The sequence below is a fragment of the Triticum aestivum genome, chromosome 5A, assembly GCF_018294505.1.
Source record: "Triticum aestivum cultivar Chinese Spring chromosome 5A, IWGSC CS RefSeq v2.1, whole genome shotgun sequence".
Classification (NCBI taxonomy): Eukaryota; Viridiplantae; Streptophyta; class Magnoliopsida; order Poales; family Poaceae; genus Triticum; species Triticum aestivum.
The window spans coordinates 665,821,125-665,844,589 of NC_057806.1; the positions used below are offsets into that span (position 1 = coordinate 665,821,125).

At 47.8% G+C, this 23,465-nt stretch overlaps 1 protein-coding gene across 1 annotated transcript; it reads left to right on the top strand.

Moving 5' to 3' along the window:
* The first annotated feature begins 10,949 nt into the window (after nt 1–10,949).
* LOC123105800 (uncharacterized) lies at nt 10,950–19,521 on the top strand. The gene is made up of 11 exons (XM_044527946.1): nt 10,950–11,233; nt 11,715–11,783; nt 11,876–11,947; nt 12,052–12,126; nt 12,623–12,736; nt 12,858–13,289; nt 14,048–15,295; nt 15,404–15,472; nt 16,225–17,484; nt 17,582–17,647; nt 18,156–19,521. Exons 1-11 carry the CDS (start codon nt 11,098–11,100, stop codon nt 19,337–19,339), a joined length of 4,725 nt encoding a protein of 1,574 aa, XP_044383881.1. The 5' UTR covers nt 10,950–11,097; the 3' UTR covers nt 19,340–19,521.
* Nucleotides 19,522–23,465: the final 3,944 nt, after the last annotated feature.

The following is a 23,465-nucleotide window of genomic DNA, read 5'->3' on the forward strand; positions in this document are numbered from 1 at the left end:
TGGCCCCCGCCGCAAGGGAGCTTCGGGCGTGTCGTCCGAAGACAAGACTCGCTCCTCCGCCGCTGAAGACGACAATGAGGAGGAGGAAGAGAGCACTTCTCCCCCTAATGAGGGGAGGAAGAAGAGGGCGGCCTCCACAAGTCTGGAGGCGGAGGCGCCCAAGAGGGGGAAGGCCCTCTCACTGATAACTCTGCCTGGGACATTAACAGCAGCCCGGAGCGAAGGCCCCGGAACAAGCCCCTGGCCGCATAGTGAGTACTAAGAACCCGCACTCGTCTATTTATCCGGCCTCTCCACTTTATGGTATTAATATCATTAATCATGTTATTGTAGTCCGGCCCACAACAGCTCCCAACGATCCTCATCAGGAGGTTCATTGGATTCAAAAGCGATGGCTAGCGAGTCACCGGCGGCCGCTCACTCTCCCACGACTAAGGGCGACGACGAGGTGTTGTCCCAAAGGACCTTCCCAGGCCAACAAGAGGTTCGAGGGACCGCCGGGGTGACGCCAGAGGATGAAACCCCAGTTGTCAAACACATGGGGGAGCAGATCCCCATGGCGACTGAGGGCGGGGGCCTCGATCAGTTCGGCCCCCAGCCGAATACGATTCCGGAGACCCATGCGGCTCCGGAATCCGGTGAACGACCTCCTTCGAAAGAAGGGAGTGTGCTTGTTCCACCAGTGACCTCTGTCCAACCAGAGGGACCGGATAATCTACTGGAAGCGCTACGAGGCGCTTCCATTGTGGAAGAACACCGTATCCTCATGGGTATGGTGATTGAAAAGGTTCAGTCCGTCAAGAGCGGACTGGCCAAAGCCTGCAGCGGCCTGCTGACAGGTTTTGAGGTAAGCAGCGTAACGGGGAAAATCCCAATATAAACAGTAGCCCCTGAGACATTGTCTGGTGTTCGGAAAGAAAAATTGGACAGAGGATCAATTAAATTTTGCATGAAACTAACTAAAATGTGTCTGGTGTGAATAAGCAGGCTTCGTTGCTGGCCGTGACCTCACACACTGCCGAAGTCTCCGGCCTGAAGTAGAGACTGGAGCGGGCAGAGGAGGAGCTCGGCCAAGCGAGGAAGCAGCTGGAAGACCAGCAAGGTATGTGATGACTCGCTATATATTCGGAAAGAATAGATGATGTATATTGATCGTAATGTCATGATATGTGTAGGGGCGACGACCGAGGTCAAGGCCCTTAAAAAGGCCCTGGCCGAAGTCGAGGGAAAGGCTGTCAAGGAGCATGCCTCTCGTAAGAAGCTTAAGGCCCGGCTAAACGAGGTCCAGCAAGAGCTCCAGGACGCTGTGAAGAAGTATGAGACCTTGGAGGGCGATGTTTCGGCTCGAGAGACCTAACTCACTAAGGCTCATCGGGTTGAAGCCCAGGGTGCCCTCCAAGAGATCCAGACGGCCAAGAAGATCGCAGCGGGTAAGGTGTTTAGTATGCAAAGCAAGTATGTGAAGAAGAAGTATTTCTTACTAACCCGGATTCGGAGTTCTCCAGGGGCGTTTGCAGATCTATCGCACAGTGTGTCTGACGCTGCGGAGTTCTTCCGAGCCGAAGAAGGGAGGTCGACGGAGAAGTTGTTCTGGTCGCAGTACCTTGTGCCAGAGCATCCCGTGCCCTTCACCAATCAGCTAAAACAGCTGGTTGAGCTGCATAGGGTGGCCGAACTGGCCATGAAGGATTTGATAATCCGGTTGTGGCCTGCCGAAGCTATGCCCGGCAGCTACTTTGGGCTCGTGAAGCGGCTGGTGAACCCCTGTCCTCGGCTGGAGGTCGTCAAGCGATCGGCCTGCACTGAAGGTGCGCGCATGGCCTTCGCCCGCGTCAAGGTGTGGTGGGCGAAGATGGACGCCGTTAAGCTGACGACCGAAGGGCCGCCAGAGGGCAAGGAGCACCGCACGCCCGAGCGGTATTTTGCAGATTTCCTGGAAGGGTTTCGCATTGTAGCAATGCAATGTGCGCAAGACATTATTTTCGAATGAATACATTCATGTTGTCTTTGCCTTGTATGATGAAACAAAATCGTTATGTAATATAATGTTTTGTTATTTAAAAAAATTCTCCTCCTGTGCGGCTGTGTTATGTGAAATCTAAGAGTTAGCTAGTCGTCGGCTTCTGCCCCCATGTAGGAAATACAGGGGTGTTCGGGATGTAATCTAAACACTCTTGATCCAATTGTTTGGTCCTTGAAGGAGGTGTTTAGCGCGACGAACCAGGCAATCGGACTATGCGGCTTTAGCACCCTCACTTAGCCATAGGAGTTTGACAAATAGAAATATAGGCGCGGCCCCTAGTATCTGAACTAGGATGTTGTAAACACTTGATCGGGTAAGTACCAATCCTTCGCGTAATGTGAAAAAAATCTCTAAGGATTTGAGACCTCCGAAGAGCTGTCCGGCTCTCGCCGCATCATGATAGTCAGTTTTCAGCTTTCTCTACTGAGGTGCTCACCCAGGTAAATCAGGGCACAATCGCAGTAGTTCTCCCTTTACTACCCTAGCCGATACAGCGGAATGTAAGGTAGTAAGCACAGGAGCCAGGCAACCCAACTATTGACCAAAGACACGATTCGGAGCCAATGCATATAGTGCTAAATTCGGGGTGCCGAACTGTACTGTAAAAGTGTTCGGACTTTTGTTGCCATGTTGTGGGGCGCTATGAAGCCCCTGGCAAATTGAAACGCACCAGAGTGTACGGGTGTTGTCTGATAGAGTTACCAGAAAAGGAAAGACAAAAAGGAAGAAAAAAGAAGAACAAGTAGTAAGCTAGAGCCGTAAAATTTGGGCCGCAAACTGTTTCTATTATAATTTCACTGGTGCGTTAAACGCATTTATACAAGTAGTGCAATAAGCAGAAGGCTATTTACTATGCCTTAACCAAGGGAGAGCTGCGTGTGGGTCCTGAAAATAGGTAAAGGGGTCGTTAAAGAAACCACCTAAAGGTTCCCCAATGCGTCCATGCTTCTTGTCGTCTTGGTGTTTTTATCCTTTGAAAAGAATCGATGGTCAAGCCATTAGGAAATGCTTGTGAAAAAGAAACCTGAAAAAAAGGGGAAAAGGAAACAGTGAAAGTGTGTGTGTCTGGGGCGGCCGAGCCGTATTGCGGATCACAAGCTGGTTATGCCTCCATCCGTGCCCATGGTATTTTGAGTGCGTAGTTATGTACGCGCGGTACAATTGCCGCCACTTGGTCAGGACTGGGATGGAGGCCGAATTGCTAGTCGAGCTCTTGAAGAGCCGAGCTGTCCTGCTGCAGAATGGTCCGGACTCTCTTGACAGTGTCCTGGGAACCGGCCGCTGAATTAAGGTTCTGCTTAAAAAGGTCGCTCTATACTTCTGCCGCTAAGGCAGCGGTGTGCTCCTCGGTGCGGAGGGAGCATTCCGTGTTTCCATTAACTGTTATGACGCCTTGTGGTTCGAGCATCTTGAGCTTAAGATAAGCGTAGTGTGGCACCGCATTGAATCGAGCAAATGCGGTTCGTCCGAGCAGTGCATGGTAGCCACTGCGAAAGGAGACGATATCAAAGATTAACTTCTCGCTTTGGGAATTCCAGAGATCCGAAGACAACCTCTAGTGTGATTGAGCCCGTACAGCAGGCCTCTACACCTGGTATGACTCCTTTAAAGGTAGTTTTTGTGGGCTTGATCCGTGATGGATTAATGCCCATTTTGCACACTGTATCCTAATAAAGCAAGTTGAGGCTGCTTCCACCATCCATCAGGACTCGCGTCAGGTGCAACCCATCAATTATTGGGTCCAGGACCAGTGCGGCTGAATTGCCGTGACGGATACTGGTCGGATGATCCCAGCGATCAAAAGTGATCGGGCATGACGACCATGGATTAAAGTTTGGGGCGACTGGCTCTATCACGTAGATGTCCCTGAGCGCGCGCTTGCGCTCCCTCTTAGGGATGTGGGTAGCATATATCATGTTCACCGTTTTGACCTGAGGGGGAAACTTCTTCTGTCCCCCTATGTTCGGTGGCTGGGGCTCCTCATCGTCATCTTCGTTTTGTGATCCCTTCTCCTTGCTTTCGGCATTTAACTTGTCGGCCTGTTTAAAAACCCAACAATCTCTATTGGTATGATTGGGTGGTTTGTCTAGGGTGCCGTGAATCTGGCACGGACGATCAAGTATGCGGTCCAAGCTAGATGAGCCCGAATTGTTCTTTTTGAACGGCTTCCTCCGCTGACCGGACTTAGAGCCACTGAATCCGGCATTAACCGTCGTATCCTCGGTGTTGTCATTGTTGTTTTGACGCTTGTATCTATTGCGTCGAGACTTGTCGTTGCTATTTTTGGTTTCAGGGGTGCCGGCGTCGCTTGCATTGTTTTTGCTACGGGCCAGCCAACTATCTTCGCCCGCACAAAAGTGGGTCATGAGTGCCGTGAGGGCTGCCATGGACTTTGGCTTCTCTTGGCCGAGGTGGCAGGCGAGCCATTCATCGCGGATGCTGTGTTTAAAGGCTGCTAGGGCTTCGGCATCCGGACAGTCGGCGATCTGATTCTTTTTAGTTAAGAACCTAGTCTAGAATTTCCTGGCGGACTCTCCGGGCTGTTGAACTATATGGCTTAAGTCATCAGCGTCCGGAGGTCGAACATATGTACCTTGGAAGTTATCAAGGAAGGCTTCTTCCAAGTCCTCCCAACTGCCGATGGAATTTTCTGGCAGGCTGTTCAACCAGTGTCGAGCTGGTCCTTTGAGTTTTTAGGGGGAGGTATTTAATGGCATGAAGGTCATCACCGCGGGCCATATGAATATGGAGAATGAAGTCTTCGATCCATACCGCGGGGTCTGTGGTTCCATCATATGATTCTATATTCACGGGTTTGACCCCTTCTGGGAATTCATGTTCCATGACTTCGTCGGTGAAGCAAAGAAGGTGTGCGGCACCTCTATATCGGGCCGCATCGCGACGTAGCCCTGATGGAGTCCGGCTGCGGCTTTCAGCCCGCGCATGACTAGGTTTGTCACGTCCGAATAGATGGTCATCGTCGCGTGTCAGGGCACGTCCTCGCGATCCATAGATCGATCTGGTATGTCCTGCTTTATTGTTTAGGTCCCGCCGAAGGTCATATGTATGACGTGAGCTGTTTTACCTCTACCTTTGTGATGAGGCGGGGCGGGCTGGTGTTCGGCTTGGGTTGTTGTTTTATCCCAACCACGTGGTGGTCGGTTAGCCGCATTGCACGATGGTGGTATGTGCTCTGGCGCCTCGTCATCGAATTGAGGTAGCAGTTTGCGCTTCGGGTAGCTTTTGGCTGGGCGCTTGAGGCCGTATTCTTCGGCTGCTAGGACATCGGTCCATTTATTGTTGAGCAGATCTTGGTCAGCTTGAAGCTGCTGCTGCTTCTTTTTCAGGCTCCTTGCAGTGGCTATTAGCTGGCGCTTGAAGCGCTCCTGCTCAAGAGGTTCCTCAGGCACGATAAAATCCTCAGTGTTGAGACTCGCCTCATCCTCGGATAGCGGAAGATAACTGTCGTCCTCCGAGTCTTTGTGCATGGCCTGTTTACCAGGGCTAACCCGCCCATCTTCCCGTTCATCCTGTTCAGTAGCTGTGTCAACGGGGTCTTCGTTGTCTTCGGCACCTTCCGGAGTGTTATCTTCTCCTGTGCCGGTGTTGCTGACTTTACTACGGCATGACTTAGAGTGGCGCCGCTGACGCCGGCGCTTCGATTGTATCTCGGGAGGTTTATCCTCAACTGGATCTTCCTTGTCATCGCCGCTATTCTCTTTTGGTGCATCCACCATGTATACATCATACGAGGAAGTGGTCGTCTAGCGTCCGGTGAATGGCGGCTTCTGGGCCTCTTCTTCTCCGACATCATTGTCCATACCGTCGATGTCGTCGGAGCCATAATCGAGCATATCAGTTAAGTCTTCGACAGTGGCTATGAAGTGGGCGGTGGGTGGGAAGTGAAATTCTCCATCATCAGCCTCCGGTTCGAACCAAACACAATTCGGCAATGAGCCCGTCGCTAAAGATAGTGCTCTTAACGAGTTTAGCACGTCGCCCAAAGGCAAGTGTCAGAAGATGTCCGCGGAGTTGAATTCGACGGTCGGTGACCGATCAAGCTCGACGTACGCGGACGCACGAGGTTCGGAACCTGTAGCCAGAGACGAGTCCGTAGCTCCGGTGACATAGATGTCACTTGAAGTTAAGTCTGTGTGCGGCTCCAACACCGCTGAGTCTGCGGCTTCCGCGGTGGGGTTGAGCTTCCCGTCTTCGGATGGCGCGATCTGCTCCGGATCTATGGCCAGAGAAGCTACAGGTACTATCTCCTGCGTAGGGACCGATGACAGATTTACGTCATGTTCATCATTGGCAGGGAGCGGCTATCGTGGTCTCGAATCCGTCGAAGATCAAGTCTCCGCAGATATTTGCGACATAGTTCAAGCTTCCAAATCTGACCTGATGGCCAGGGGCGTAGCTTTCGATCTGCTCCAGATGGCCAAGCGAGTTGGCCCGCAGTGCGAAGCCGCCGAACACGAAGATCTATCCGGGGAGGAAGACTTTCCCTTGGACAGCATCATTGTAAATGATTGAAGGGGCCATCAAACCTCTTGACGACGGCACAATGGAACTCTCAATGAAAGCACCAATGTCGGTGTCAAAACCGGCGAATCTCGGGTAGGGGGTCCCGAACTGTGTGTCTAGGATCGATGGTAATAGGAGACATGGGACACAATGTTTACCCACGTTTGGGCCCTCTCTATGGAGGTAATACCCTACTTCCCGCTTGATGGATCTTGATGAATATGAGTATTACAAGAGTTGATCTACCACGAGATCGTAATGGTTAAACCCTAAATGTCTAGCATGTCTGACTATGATTATGAGGATATATGTCTACGGACCTATCCCTCCGGTTTATATAAACACCGGGGGATCTAGGGTTACATAAGGTCGGTTACAGAGAAAGGAATCTTCATGTTTGGTCACCAAGCTTGCCTTCCACGCCAAGGAGAGTCCCATCCGGACACGGATAGAGACTTTGGTCTTTGTATCTTCACGGCCCATCAGTCCGGCCCATATCCAATAGGTCGGACGCCCGAGGACCCCTTGGTCCAGGACTCCCTCACTCCTTCCCCCTTTATATACAGGGGCGGGGGCACCCCAAAGGCACACCAAGATTTCTCTTAGCCGTGTGCGGTGTCCCCCTCCACAGTTTACCACCTCGGTCATATTGTCGTAGTGCTTAGGTGAAGCCCTGCGCGGATCACATCACCAATACCGTCATCACGTCGTCGTGCTGACGAAACTCTCCCTCGTCCTTCTACTGGATCAATAGCTCGAGGGACGTCATCGTGTTGAACGTGTTCTGAACACGGAGGTACCGCACGTTCGGTACTTGGATCGGTTGGATCGTGAAGACGTTCGACTACATCAACCGTGTTACATAACGCTTCCACTTTCGATCTACGAGGGTACATGGACACACTCTCCCCTCTCGTTGCTATGCATCTCCTAGTTAGATATTGTGTGATCGTAGGAATTTTTTTGAATTACTACGTTCCCCAACACTTACAATCTCACAAAACGTCTTGGGTCTCGTGTTGCAGTCGGCTACTAACTAAGAGCCCACTTCTCTTATTTCTCCTCTTCTCTCTCCTCCAACTAAGTAAAGATATAAGGACGTGCCTAGAGAGCGCCGAGGCACTCGTTTGTTGCCTGGAGCGCACAGTCGTATATAGTAATCACAGGTCCTTGTGTCCAACTGTCTACATTAAAAAAGGGAATTGTTTGGCCACACCCCGTACGCACATGGCTATCAATGGAATCAGCCTAAATCCTGTCCCACGTGCATTTATTTAGAGGTTCAAAAAGTTGTAAAAGCCATAACTTTTGATTCAAGCATCAAAATTAATTTCTTTTTCACTGTCAGGTTTCTCATGACGAATTCTTCAAAACTAGATCCTATATGAGTAGGTTTCGTTAAACTTTTTTTCAAGGGAAACTTTGGGTGCAATGGGGGCAACTATAGTGCTATAGGGAAGCAAAATTTCTTTTTGGCCTAGAATGACTCACTATTAGGTTGGTTTGCGTAAAGAATGATAAAAATCACACAAAACATAAGGCAACTTTAATGCTACAGTCAAAGCAATTTCACTACACTATGTGTATCTGTGAATTTTGCTAACATTATCCCTACTTGCGTATCATGACTGCTCAAATGCCTATAGTTTATGGTCAGTTCCTATACTTGATGTTCAATTGCCTATACATATGCTATAAATTGCCTACCATTGATGTATAGTTGCCTGCTATTGGTAACTAGTTGCCTACAATTGCTGCATAGTTGCCTAACTTTCCAAAATAGTTGCCTGCGATACTATGAAGTTATTAATCATTGTTTTCTAAGTTGCCTACAAACACTCTGAAGTGGCCAAGATTCACCATCATGTTGCCTACCATAACTAGCAATAGTAGACACAAGAGTATCACCGGTAGATGACTTCATAGTATTATAGGAAATTTAGAAACAACGACATACTAGCGTGAACAATGGGCAACTTAGAGGTACTGACGAGGAAGTTAGTAGAAAATTAGGTAAAACTAACTAGGACACATAATGTAGTGAAGTTGCGTGCTTTTAGCACTAAAGTTGCCTCTTGTAGAAGAAAAGTTGTGATGCTATCTACCTCTGTTTTGAAGTTGTTTTGTATCATTATTTAGATGCTTATTGTTGCTAATTAGTTATTTTTAATGGAGCGAAGTTGCTTCTGTTTAGTACTAAAGTTGCCTCATCTTGCATCAAAGTTGCTTCTAAAAAATATTAAAGAAACATATCCATGTGGAGTTTAGTTTTGGAAAGCTCGTCGCGATCTGACTAGGCAACTCATGTGTGTTTTCCATCATTATATATGAAGATTTCAATGATTTTTGTTGGCAACTTAACCAAAAATTAAGAATTTGCGTTGGTTTGTAGGCAATTGTTTGATCCGCCCCGCTATGAAACTTCTGATAACCCCCTATGCAACTTCTCATCTAACACCCGCGACCTGACTAGACAACAACCGTGTGCTCAATAGCGTTGGCAACTTAGGTCCCCTGATGGACAACTTTCATAGTATTTTAGGCAATTGTGGATCACCCGTAGGAAGCTTCGTAGCGATGTAGGCAACTTGATTTCTGAGGCAGACAACTAAGAAACCATGTTAGACAACTTCCCACTTTACGGTGAGTAACTTTCATTGTATGGTAGGCAATGAACTATGTAACCACCTATTACCTATTGCACACAACTAAGTAAGAGGCTACTAGGTGAATTCACTTATACACATGGTGCAATTCTTCTAGCATCGAAGTTGCTCATGTTTAGCACTAAACTTGCCTCATCTAGCATCACAGTTGCTTCGTTAAAAAAATCATCAAAACATATTCATGTCAGATCTAGTTTTGAAGAGCTCGTCACAAGGAACCCGACGATGAAAACGGATCATCATTTCGACACACGGTGTGAAAGTTATAGTTTTTTGAATTTTCTTGTACCAGAATTAATTCACGTTACGTGATCACTGGATTGACACCGTTGGTCGGACAAGGTGAATAAAAATCAATGCACTGTAGTTGGAGAATCTTTCCATATATAGAATAACTGGGCGAACAGTTTACCAAATCTAAAATCAGTCTGTTGCATCGTTCGGTCCATGAGCGTGCGCTCGGGAGTCTGAAATAGTACAGCTGCACTTTTAAGTATTTAGGAAGATATAATATTCTAGTCCTTATAGCATGCTTATGTCACTATTTTATACTTGCTCTTAGCAGGATGTGGACTTATGGTGGGGTTCAAGGTTGAGTTGGCTGCACCTTTGCATGTTCGCGCTCCCTCAAAGTTTCCCCCGATTTATGAACGATTTATGGGTTCAGACATCCCTAGAGATACTAAGCTCCCAGGAATTGGAGCGATCTGGTGAATCGAGAGGTTACTGTGGCAATGTGCGTCTTGTTTTTACGCGTTTTTTTTCGTGGATGGTCAGATGCGCTAGACATGTGGGCTTAGGACATAGGCCATGCAAGCAGCTGCATGCAAAACCTAAATTTATTTACTCGGATGGTCAGGACAGGAGTAGGAGCTTTGACTGTACTATATGTGTGTACATTGTTAGTCCCACCTCGCCCTTGTTACGCACAAGGAAAGGAGAGCTGAGCTATATAAGAGGGTAGACTGCACGTATTGATGTGAGTCTGAGTGATCTTTTTTGGAGTAAATACTGAACCGATTTAGTCGGTTAACCAAACGTTTGGTTTCAATATTTGAATGTTATTTTTTGTTAACAGTTGTGTTCACTAAAATTAAAAAAAATTGTCAACTGAACAATCAGTTTTAATATTTATATGTTATCTTTGGTTTAACACTTGTGCTAACCCAAATATAGAAAGTACCAAAATCTGTTTCGGTTAATACCGAATGCCCAATTCAGAATGCAACAAAGCAACCAACCGTAACCACCAGTGTAGAAATACATTAAAAAGACGCTTAACTTCGAAGGACAGCGCGGCAAAGCGTGCTTCATCCTCTAGTTCAGACTAGTCCTAACGAAATTGATGAGCCACGGATGGCTAAAAGTGTCAGAACTTTCGACGGACGGTTTGGTGATCCGCGTTGCTTACTACTATTAGAAAAAAAAAAGAACTACAGTACAATTTGGTATAAGGAGAACTACTGTACGACAGAGATATTTTATCGTGGTTTATCACGAGAGCGTAGGAGTGGAATAGACTAGTCGTATGCTTAGTCGGCGAATGGCTGTATATATGCTCGATTAACGCAATGGAGCCATTATTACAGTGCATGGGATCTAATGACACTCCAGGTCGAGGTCAACCCAAAGACTTAAGACACACTCTGGAGTATGAGAAAGCTCGGATTAAACTAAGCTCGCGCATTAAAGCGCGTTCAGAAAGGAGATCACATCACGCTTCACTTGTACTAAATCTTCGGGTTGACCTCGAGTGTCATTAAGTCCCACGCACACATACTATACTAGTAGTAGCTCCGAGGTCAGTGAGGGAGGATCAGTGACCACCATTATTCAGTAGAGAGCTAAGTGCTCAAGCCAGTACAAGAGCAGCCCGGCTGCGAGATGAAAAAGGCCAGGAGGAACGAGAGCGGCAAGAAGCTTGCGAGCAGAGCAGGAGCAAGGGCCATCGTGTGGCTTCTGCTTCCTATCCTCGTCTTCGTCCTGCTCAATGCCGACTACATGCCGCAGGTTCCCCGACGTAAGTCCTCTCGATTATAATCGGAACTCTTTTTCGAGTGTTCATCTGTTTTCTGAGTGTTCATCTGATCTATGTACGCGCGTGCGTTCTTGTTCGATCCATCTTTCCAAGAAGAAGAGTAGTACTGTTGGTCCATAGTAAGCTGTAACAATGATTCAACATACATATTTGTTGCAGCATGAGTATGTATAATTTGACCATGAGCTTGATCATCTTGGATAAAATGCTTAGTTTTTGAATTCACCAAGAATTAAACAACTGTTCAGAGTTGGGCCTACTGATTTTTTTCACATGCATGCACGCCAGCCAATGAATCAAATCAACCCCTCGCTTTGAAGTTGACAAGATCTCGATCCGGATCAACATTTTCGTGATCCTTTTAAGGGCGCGTACCTCTCGAGACATCGGTTTTGTAGTCCGATCTTGACAACTTTACATGTAAAATCTACAGCTGAACATGACTTTCCTCCATGGCTTGCAGTTACAGGGACCAGCGTTACCGAAGCTGCGGAGTATTTTCGACAGTCGACTCACAAGGTTCCGTCTTCAGGTGAGCGGAGTGAAAGAGTATGCACTCAGCTGGATTGTTAACGTGAAATCCATGCAATTAACCTCCCGCTACGTCCTCTTTCGCCATCACAGGTATAGAGGATACAATATGGCAGCAGCAGGAGCGACTACTACATGATGTAGCCAAGTTCAAAGCTGAGCATGGTACTCGATCTTTAACCGAGCTACAGTAGAGAATCTTCAGCTCTCTAAGTAAATCATCGATTGGCGCTAACAACAGTGGTATATGGATCCTTCATTTAATTCAGATTCGGTCGTCGACGCACCACCTTCTCGCGAATCCAGCCACGAGATGGCTGGCAAGGTTGTCGGTGCGAACAGAGGTAATTTTATTATTTTGCCGACATAGGTAATTAATCACCTTTTATCTGCAGAACAGAGGTTAAGTTAATTAGCCTGTCCAAAAGTCAAGTTTGTCTAAACGCGCAGTGCAACACACATTCTATAATACTCGTTCCGTACCGAATTAATTGAAGTTCGTGTTTGACCATATTTTTAAAAATATCAACATCTACAATGCCCAATTAGTTTCATTATCAAATACATTTTCATACTCTGTATATTTGATGTTATATATTAGCTAGTACATTTTCATGCTATGGACTCTAAGAAATTTGACTTAGAATAGAGCTCAATTGAACTTCAATAATTTGGAATGAAGTACTAGCATTGGCTACAGAATGCTTTATGTTTTGAGGTACCGAGTATATATGGTGTTATAATGAAATACTAGAGCCTAGCTTTAGGAAAGCTGATACTATTAACCATTGTAATCCAGGCAATTTAACTCCGCCACTACGTCCTCTTTCGCCGTCCCAGGTACAGAGAGTGCAATATGGAAGCAGCAGAAGCAGCTACTGCGTGAGGTGGCCGAGCTAAGAGCTGCGCACAAAGAACTACTACTTGAGGTAGCCAAGTTGAGAGCTGCGCATGGTACGCAACAAAACTCATTCTTTAACCGAGCTTGAGAAGCTTCAGTTCTCTAATGAAATCATCGATTGACGCTAACAGTAATAGTATATGCCCTGTGTGGTTGACCCTTCGTTTAATTCAGATTTGGTCGTACGAGCACTACCTTCTCCCGCATCAAGCGACGAGACGGCCGGCGAGGCCGTCGATGCACCACCTTCTCCCCCATCAAGCGGCGAGATGGCCGGCGAGGCTGTCGGTGCACAACCTTCTCCCCTATCAAGCGATGAGACGCCCGGCGAGGCCGTCCAAGGGCAACCTTCTCCCACATCAAGCAACGAGACACCCGGCGAGGCCGTCGAAGCACCACCTTCTCCCACATCAAATGAAGAGACGCTAGGCAAGGCCAACGATGCACCACCTTCTCCCGCATCAAACGACGAGACGCCCGGCGGCACCATGGATGCACAACCTTCTCCCCCATCAAGTGACGAGGCACCCCGCGAGGCCGTCGAAGCACCACCTTCTCCCACATCAAGCGACGAGACCCCCGGCGACGTCGTCAATGCGAAGAGAGGTAATTTCGCCTTTTCTCTGCATAATGGTAGTAAAACTCAAGACTGACTAAATTAAATAGCAAACAAACTAATGCTGCTCCCACCATCCAAATACACAAGGCTCAATACTTTTTTAAGGTTGCCTTTGAGGCTTTGACCATGGGTTAGAACAATAGTATACGATGATGCGTATGTTCAAAAAATATATCATTGAACTATAGTACATGATGTGTATGTTTAAACACGTATACCAAAAAATTCATATGTGGAAGAAGCTTTTTTTATAATGATGTAATTTTTAAATTATACATCTTATATATTATTAATTTTATTAATAATTAAAGACAATCTCGAAAAATGTGTTAGACCTTTTATATTTGAACAGAGGGAGTAACAGGCACTGTGTTAGTTGTACAGTACCAATATGAAATACTCTCCGGAATAAAATAGAAGTCAGCCACATGGATTTCAGGACGTCAATTTGATTAGTGAAAAATGTGTTGTTCACAACAACAAAAAATTAAGATTCAATCATCCAATGAACTTTGTATAGACATATATTTCTTTGGCATATTGTACATGTTTTCATAGTTAAATTGACGACCTATATTCCCATGCCACTCTTATATTCCACCCGAAAAGAGCACTGTATTGTAAGTGCTGCTCGTAAATGAAATAGTCTAACGGCAATTGAGAACTTCCCAATAGTAAGAAAACAAAACTTAAGAGAAGTTTCAAACTAGTGTACTAATTACTAACTCTTGTCTATAAGATACAGATGTGGCAGCACCAAGAAGCAAGTCAACTTGCGATTTCAGCAGTAAACGCATGGACATCTGCGCCATGGAAGGTGATGTCCGTGTGCATGGCAAGGCCGCCACAGTGTACGTGGTCTCAGCGTCCGATGACAGCTACCGGCCTGAGAACGGGATGATGACGATCCACCCATACCCGCGCAAGTCGGAGACAGAGACAATGCAGACTATCAGAGAGGTGACCATCCGCTGGAATGACCCTCCAGGACTGGATGCGCCACAGTGCACGGCGACGCATGATGTCCCTGCGTTGGTCTTCTCCACCGGCGGCTATCTCAGCAACTTCTTCCACGCCATGACCGATGGCATCATCCCTCTCTTCAACGCTGTGCGGGAGTACAACGGCCATGTCCAGCTCGTGGTCACGGACTACAACCATGAGTGGGTTGACAAGTTCCGAGACATCCTCGCCGCGCTCTCCAACTACCCGGTCATCGACTTCGACGCCGATAACGAGGTACGTTGCTTCCCGTCGGTGCACGTCGGCACCGAGAGCCATAAGGAGCTAGGAATCACCCCTGCCCTCTCCCGGAAGGGCTACTCTATGACGGACTTCCGGGACTTTCTCCGGTCAGTCTACTCTCTAAAGCGTGAGTGGTCATTCCCTGTAAACCGGGCCTCCGGCGAGAGGCCACGTCTCGCCATGATACTACGGCGCAACTCGAGGACGTTCACAAACGAGGCGGAGGCCATGACAGCAGCCATGGAGGTCGGCTTCGAGGTGGTGGCGGCAGGGCCGGAGGCCATGAGCGACATGGCCCGGCTCGCGGAGGTGATGAACTCGTGCGACGTGATGGTGGGCGTGCATGGGGCTGGGCTCGCCAACATGGTGTTCCTCCCCCGCAACGCCACGGTGCTGCAGGTCGTCCCGTGGGGCGACCTGAGCTGGGCGTCCTTCAGTGCCTTCGGCGCGCCGACGGCTGACATGGGGCTCCGGTACGTCAAGTACGAGGCGACCGCCGAGGAGACGACGCTCAAGTACGTGTACCCGAGTGACCACGCCGTCTTCACCGACATCCCCTCCATAAGCAGGCAGGGGTACAGTATGACATGGCGGATCTTCCTCAACGGCCAGAACGTCACGCTCGACATCGACCGCTTCAGAGGGGCGCTCCAGCAAATCTACCAGAATACTGTAATGGCCGATCCAGTCGTCGAAGCACTACCTCCTCCCGACGAGATGCCCAGCGAGGTGGTCGACGCGAACAAAGGTAGTTAAATTCAGTGAGCTTTTATCTGCAGTCTGCAGAACATGGAGGTTCGGTTAGCTTGTTCGAAAGTCAATGTCTGACTAATTCGAATATTGTAATCTGTTGCAGATCTGAAAAAGGAGGAAAAGGGGTTGCAAGCCATGAACGGGGGAGTAGATGGTTCTTTGACAAAACCAGGTACGTACAAAAGTATACTGCATATTTAACTGAGAGAATTTCACTTTACTAGCTATTCAGAGAGTCAACACTTAACTCTAAAATCAGCTAGGATTCAACCTAGATCTCTGAAAACCGGCTAGGATTCAACCCTCCCCTCCCTGACCCTTGTTTTGGCTAGTATAGGCCGGGTTTGACCCTGTTGAATGCCCAACCAGCTGACATGTCAAGGCATAGACTAAAATAGGGCAGAAAATATATTTTCACAATATTTTAAATATGTTTGGCCAAAATGACCAAAACTTCCCCAGAATGTTCAGTGTATTATTCTTGTTTATACCACAATGTTTCAAAAAATTCTAGTTAATTTTATTTTTTGGAAAAAAATATGAGAAAAAATGGGCTGAAATTATAATTTCAGGATATTGGTAAACATGTTAAGAAAAAATATTTGAAACTTCCCAGTAATCATCAATATATTACTATTATTGGTTGTACATTTTTTTGCAAATTTTGATAGTCAATTTTGAATCAGTTTAAGAGTTGTGGATTGAATCATAGACAAACCGAGTAGTTCCCGGCTGTAATGGGGGCTTATTTCTATGGAAGGGGTTGTAGAATAATTGAACTGCGATTGAAATTTTCCCAATAGTGACAAAGGAAAACCTAAAGAGAAGTGTCTAACTAGTACTCATTCTGTAAAGAAATATAAGACAATTTAGATCTATTTCTCCTCAAAAATATAAGTAATAATTGTTGTGTGCATGACGCAGATGTGACAGCATCAAGAAGCAAGTCAAGTTGCGACTTCCGCAATGAACGCATGGACATCTGCACCATGGAAGGCGACGTCCGTATGCACGGCAAAGCCGCCACCGTGTATGTGGTCTCGGCATCCGACGACAGCTATCGGCCAGAGAACGGGGCGTTGATGATCCACCCGTACACACGCAAGTGGGAGCCACAAACCATGCAGACTGTGCGGGAGGTGATCGTCCGCTGGAGCGACCCACCGGGACTAGAAGCGCCACCGTGCACGGTGACACACGATGTCCCCGCGGTGGTCTTCTCCTCCGGCGGCTACCTCGCCAACTTCTTCCACGCCATGACCGACGGCATCATCCCTCTCTTCAACACCGCGCGGGAGTACAATGGCCGCGTCCATCTCGTGGCCACCGACTACGACCCCAAGTGGATTGGTAAGTTCCGGAATATCCTCGGCGCGCTCTCCAACTACCCGGTCATCGACTTCGACGCCGACGATGAGGTGCGTTGCTTCCCGTCGGTGCACATCGGCACCGAGAGCCATAAGGAGCTAGGGATCATCCCTGCTCTCTCCCGCAAGGGCTACACGATGACGGACTTCCGGGAGTTTCTCCGGTCGGCCTACTCGCTAAAGCGCGAGTGGTCGACCCCCGTAAACCGGGCCTCGGGCGACAGGCCGCGTCTCGTCATGGTGCTGCGGCGCAGGTCGAGGGAGTTCGCGAACGAGGCGGAGGCCATCGCAGCTGCTACGGAGGTTGGCTTCGAGGTGGTCCCTGCGGGGCCGGAGGTCGTGAGCGACATGGCCCAGTTCGCGGAGGTGGTGAACTCGTGCGACGTGATAATGGGCGTGCATGGCGCAGGGCTCACCAACCTGGTGTTCCTCCCGCGCAATGGCACGGTGCTGCAGGTCGTCCCGTGGGGCGACATGAGGTGGGCGTCCTTCAGTGCCTTCGGCGCGCCGACGGCCGACATGGGGCTCCGGTACGTCGAGTACGAGGCGACCGCCGAGGAGACGACGCTCAAGTACGTATACCCGAGGGACCACGCCGTCTTCACCGACCCCCGCTCCATACAGAAGCAGGGGTTCGGTGTGGCTTGGGGGACCTTCTTCAACGGCCAGAACGTCACCCTCGACATCAACCGCTTCAGAGGGGTCTTGCAGCAAATCTACCATGATAGTGTGTTGCCCGATCCTTCGCTTGATTCAGCTCCGGTCGTGGAAGCACCACCTTCTCCTGCATCAAGCGACATCGTCGATGTGAACAGAGGTAATCAACTGCCGTTTCTCTGCAGAACGGGGCTTCAATTAGTTTGTTCATTCAAAAGTCAAGTCTGACTAAATTGAATTCTGTATTTCTGTTGCAGATCTCGGGAATGAGAAGGGGCTCCAAGCCATGAACGGGGGAGGAGATGGTTCTTTGATAAAATCAGGTACGTACAAAGTATAGTGCATACTCAAGCACTATGTATTTGCATTCATAATTTTGTTGAGGCAACGAGTTTGGCGATATATACTAGAATTTGGTAGCAAACGAACAAATACTAACAGACAAATATATAGATGAAAACTGGTTAAATCTTTGTTATATTTTGTGCCATAATTTTGTCTTCTTTTTGTAGCCTTCCAATAATCATATTTTACTTAATAAAAATTTGCACAAACTTAGAGAACATGTGTATGTAGTTGTAGAAAAAAATGATACTTTTTGTAAATTTTAAATATATTTTGATTTTTCTTTTGAAAAAGGGACACCCTAGAGCCAGTCCTATAAAACACCGTTCTCGTGTATTAAGGAGCTGCCAATGATGAAATAATCCAACTGCAATTGAAATTTTCCCAAGAGTGACAAAAGAAAACCTAGCGAAGTTTCTGACTAGAACTAATTAAGAATATTGTTCCTCAAAGAAAAAACTAATAACTATTGTGTGCATGATACAGATGTGGCGGCACCAAGAAGCAAGTCAAGTTGCGACTTTCGCAGTGAGCGCATGGACACTTGCGCCATGGAAGGCGACGTCCGTATGCACGGCAAAGCCGCCAGTGTGTATGTGGTCTCAGCTTCCGATGACAGTTACCGACCTGAGAGTGGGACGGTGACGATCCACCCGTACACGCGCAAGTGGGAGCCACAGACTATGCAGACTGTTCGGGAGGTGACCATCCGATGGAGCGCCCCGCCGGGGCCGGATCCGCCAGGGTGCACGGTGACGCACGACGTCCCCGCGGTGATTTTCTCCTCCGGTGGCTACCTCGCCAACTTCTTCCACGCCATGACCGACGGCATCATCCCTCTTTTCAACACTGCGCGGGAGTACGAAGGCCGCGTCCAGCTCGTGGCCACCGACTACGACTCGAAATGGCTTGGCAAGTTCAAGGATATCCTCGCCGCACTCTCCATCTACCCCGTCATCGACTTCGACGCTGACGACGAGGTCCGTTGCTTCCCGTCGGTGCGCGTCGGCACTGAGAGCCATAAAGAACTAGGGATCATCCCAGCTCTGTCCCGCAAGGGCTACACGATGACTAACTTCCGAGACTTTCTCCGGTCAGCCTACTCGTTGAAGCGTGAGTGGGCGACCCCCGTAAACATAACCTCCGGCGGCAGGCCTCGTCTCGTCATGGTGTCGCGGCGCAGGTCGAGGGAGATCGCCAACGAGCCGGAGGCCATCGGAACTGCCACGGAGGTCGGTTTCGAGGTGGTATCCGCGGGGCCGGAGGTCGTGAGCGACATGGCCCGGTTCGCGGAGGTGGTGAACTCATGCGACGTGATATTGGGTGTGCATGGCGCAGGGCTCACCAACCTGGTGTTCCTCCCGCGCAACGGCACGGTGATGCAGATCGTCCCGTGGGGCGACATGAGGTGGGCGTCCTTTAGTGCCTTCGGAGCGCCGACGGCTGACATGGGGCTCCGGTACGTCGAGTACGAGGCCACCGCCGAGGAGACGACCCTCAAGTACATATACCCAAGGAACCACACCGTTTTCACCGACCCCCGCTCCATACAAAGGCAGGGTTTCGGTGTGGCTTGGGAGACTTTCTTCAACGGCCAGAACGTCACCCTCGACATTGACCGCTTCAGAGGGGTGATGCAGCAAATCTACCAGTCTGCTACCATTACATAGCTGGATTACGGCCGATGTTAAGCGCATCAATGTGATTTTTTGTTTTTGCTGCTTCGTTTCTGGAGTACTCTTCAAGTGAAGCTTATCGATAGTCATATCAATCATTTGTAAATTAATCAGCTGAGAGTAAAGCACAAGCTTCATTATGAATGCACATTTTGGGCCAATTCGCCCGTTATATATACAACGCCAGGTATCTCGCCAAAGTCCCTTTCTAGCGATGCCGGTACAGCAGGTCTCTGTGCCTGAGCAGCCCCGAAGATCTCACTTATTCGCTCTATTTACTCTGTTCCTCTAGATTTTACTGTTTTTGCCGCAAAACTGAGCAAGAATTAATCTAGTGGCACAACGGATGAATCAAAGCAAAAGGATCATTGATCCTCTTATCTGTAAAACAAATATCATTTCTACTCCTCCAAATAGTTCAGAACGCAGCAGCAGTTCCGACAGTGATTCAGAGACCAAAGATTTATAATTCTTTGGAAAACTTCTGAGCCAAATCCCAAAACATTGTTTTAGGTTAACAGGCACTGTTCTTAGATTAAAAGCACATTCCAGCAAGCTCCAGATGATCTTAGCCACGAAACACATAAAAAAAGTGATCCACGGTTTCATTGTTCCAAATTAGCCGACAAATGGACAAGATGCTGCCCACGAATTTGCGCGGGCCACCATCCTAGTTTTGAACAAAGATGCTTCCTTAAATGTTGACTTGGCTCAGAAGGAAGATTCAGTAGAGTTTACTGTTCGAGATGGAGTGCCGTGCTGGTTGATGGAGCAAGATCTTGTGTGTTCGGTGGTGTGCATCTTATCCAAATACAGTGAAGCATAGAACATCTGAACCTGACACTTCTGAATCTGTTAAAAACCATGCGCATCACAAAGAAGAGTATAGACCAAAAGGGTATCTCGATTTCAGACGCTCTTGTATTAGTTTACGGAGGGAGTATATCATAATCTAAAAGCAAGCCTTAGCAAGAACAGAACCTGCGCGAGGTGGGATGAAATAGTGACGACGTCCTTGAAAATCGACGCCCTGCGCGAGGAGCTCAAGCGCGTCGACCTTGTCGGCATCGAAGCGGCAGGCGAGGAGCGCCGAGATGGTACCGTCGTCGCGGAGGTGATCGTCCGTTCCCATCTGCCCTAACCAATCACAAGGCCCTTGGCCATCGCCTCCGGCCGCGACGGCAAGGCTGGGAGGCGCGGATCTTGGCGGCCGCCCTGGCCGCTGGAGAAAAGAGACGAAAGAAATGGTGTGACCACCGCGCGCTCTTCGGTCTCCGCTTTCTGGTCTGCGCCATCTTCAATAAAATTTGAGCTGGATTTTAAGAGGGCCTGGGCCGGCATCTCTGTGGGCCCGTGACCTTTGTGGCTTCCCCTAACAAACACGTACACTGTCCATCCTTTCTTCTTTCCACTTCACGATAGCTCCGCATCTCCTCTCCCCCGAATCACTTCGGAGGAGGGTGGTGTCATCTGTCATAGGGGAAGCTATGCCTTTTAGGGAAAATGCCAAAAAGAAGAGGGAAGAAGTGGCGACTCTCAATAGGAAGAGAGGAAATGAGTCGTGATAACTGACAACTTGGCCCTCCTAGAGCATATACAGCCACAACCTGCAAATTTAAGCCCTCAAATGTCAGTGGATGCGCCTTTAAGTTTTGCCATTTGCAATCACAAACCCTATTTCCAAAAACAACTAATGTACGCAGACATGTGCACGTCGATAATTTTGGATGTTGCGGATGTTGGGGCAGCGGGGCTGTAAAAAACACCAAATAGTATATTGCTCATACTAATTTTCACATCTGTATGGGGCTGGTGGGTTTTGGATGTTTCGTCCCACCACGTCGCATGAGGAGTTAATCGACCAGCTTAAATGTCCAAAAGCGATAAACTTCAGTCACCAATGCATCCTTTGTTAAGGAGATGGACTGTCACTATTAATTTTTTATGCTTATCACAGAAAAGATTAATAGTCATGATATATCTTATTCACAAACGGAACATTGATGTTCGCATGGCGCTTTTTAAATCACAATGTGTGTGCAAGGGTGTAGGCCGAAACAAAATTCGATGACCAATTTAAAAATCTCTTTGATTGTAGTAGGGTTATTTAACGTATATGAACGAGATGAACTTGACACTCGATGAACAATCATCAACGTATATGAACAAGATAAACTTGTCACTCGATGAACAATCATCGATTGATGAAATGCAATCTAGTGTCAAGCTACTCGTTCGCACAACAAGAATTGGTCGACCCATGCAACCAGAGAGAAGATTGTTGTCATCCGCCGATGTAGCTATTTAAGCCGATCGGCATCCGCCTCGCACGTTGAGGTGGGACTACAATTTAGGTCCCTCTGCCTTGACCAGAAAGGAGTTCCGGGTGGCTGCTAGGGATCCATATCCTCTAACATAGGAATGGAAGTCAGGTAAGCTACGGTACCCGGACTTTGCTTCACTAGATTCCTTTAATTTGCAGCCTAACACAATAATTTAAGAACAATGATTACCTACAGTAAAATGCGAACAACATTAATTTTTTAACAGGGAACATTCTCTGACTTTACTTCTCCATTTTACACATACTTCCTCTGTCACGGTTTAGAAGGCGCGCTTGGAAATTCTCTGGGATCTAGGTGGTTATCTATTGGTTGTGAGATGGGCTAAAAAATAGCATTCACACTACGCATGCATATAGAAATAGTATATCAGAGTACTAATTAGCTACTATAAATAAATGCAATGCGCCTTAAACCTTGTCTATTGTGGAAACGCACGCAAATTTAACTGTGACGGAGGGAGTAGATGATTCTCTAGCTCTTTAACTTGCCTTGTGCAAGTCGGACCGCTATGACCTGGAGTCTGGTCGCATCTGATCGCCCTTATATCGTCCCTATTTTTTAAGGCGATTTAAGGGATGCTGGTCAGCGGCTGTATAGGGACTAAGTGTGAGGTCCAATTGAATTAATTTCTTTGAACGGGGGGATGTTGAAGACCCACTAGATCGACCCAAGCAATAGCATCACTTGCGAAAAATTTCTCAAGAGCATAATAAAGAGACGTGGCTGGGAGAAGCCATCAGAGGGCATGCTTAAACTGAATTTTGATGTTGGTTTCGATTGTGACAGTGGCACCGAGGCGACAGGTGCGTTTCTGCGGGACCATACGAGCTTCTTTGTGGCAACATCATGCAGCAACATCTCATTCGTAGAAGATGCGACAACAACAGAAGCACAGGGATTACGAGATGGACTCCTCCTCGCTAATGAAATTGGATGTAACAAAATTTACGCGGAAGGTGGTTGCATGGAAGTTATTGAGATCATGCAGAACGGAGGTTGGTCCGACTGCGGCAATTTATAAAGAATGCTCATTTTTAGCTCGTAATTTTATTTCCATAGATTTTTCTCATTGCCCTAGGAAGGCCAATATGGCACCATATTTGTTGGCTAGAAATTCGGAGGTCTCTAGAACCATTATCTGGAAATCAAAGCTTCCGATTTTTCTAGTAGATGTCTTAACAAATGATTTATCGATGTTTGCACATGAAATATAAATGACGCTGATAACGCCCATACGTATGGGCGTTAAGATGTCTGCTCACACGTTTTGTGTGGTGTCTAAAAGGATGCGTGGGCAAAATAAGTAATGCCCACACATCTCTTTTTTTCTCGCGGTCCCTCTCACGCACGTACGTGTGGGCAAAATAGATAACGCCCACACATCCGTATGTCAGGTCTCCTACCTCATGGTCCCGCACGACCCGCATGACAGTCATCACGCGCCCCGCAGTTACCATGGTACGAACCCTCTTTCATGTTCGTTTAACTGCAGTTGCCATGTCGGACAACTACATTTGCCATGGTTGCTTAACTGCAGTTGCCATCTCAGGTCAAATGCCAGGTGCCATTTTTGGACAAATGCAGCTGTTGCCATGTATGGTCTAGTTTACTATAGTTGCCATGATTTGAAAACTTTAGGGGTTGCCACCTACTAACACTAGACAGTTGCCATGTATGGTCTGATTTACTACAGTTGTCATGATTTGAAAACTTTAGGAGTTGCCACCTACTAACACTAGGTAATTAGGTAGTTGCTGTGTAGTGCTACAAAGAGG

What these genes read in the sequence shown, in the direction of transcription:
- LOC123105800 (XM_044527946.1), top strand. Translation starts at nt 11,098, where the DNA reads ATGAAAAAGGCCAGGAGGAACGAGAGCGGCAAGAAGCTTGCGAGCAGA. An exon ending in CATCGTCGATGTGAACAGAG is followed by an intron (nt 17,485 to 17,581) that starts GTAATCAACTGC and finishes TTTCTGTTGCAG; the next exon opens with ATCTCGGGAATGAGAAGGGG. An exon ending in TGGTTCTTTGATAAAATCAG is followed by an intron (nt 17,648 to 18,155) that starts GTACGTACAAAG and finishes TGCATGATACAG; the next exon opens with ATGTGGCGGCACCAAGAAGC.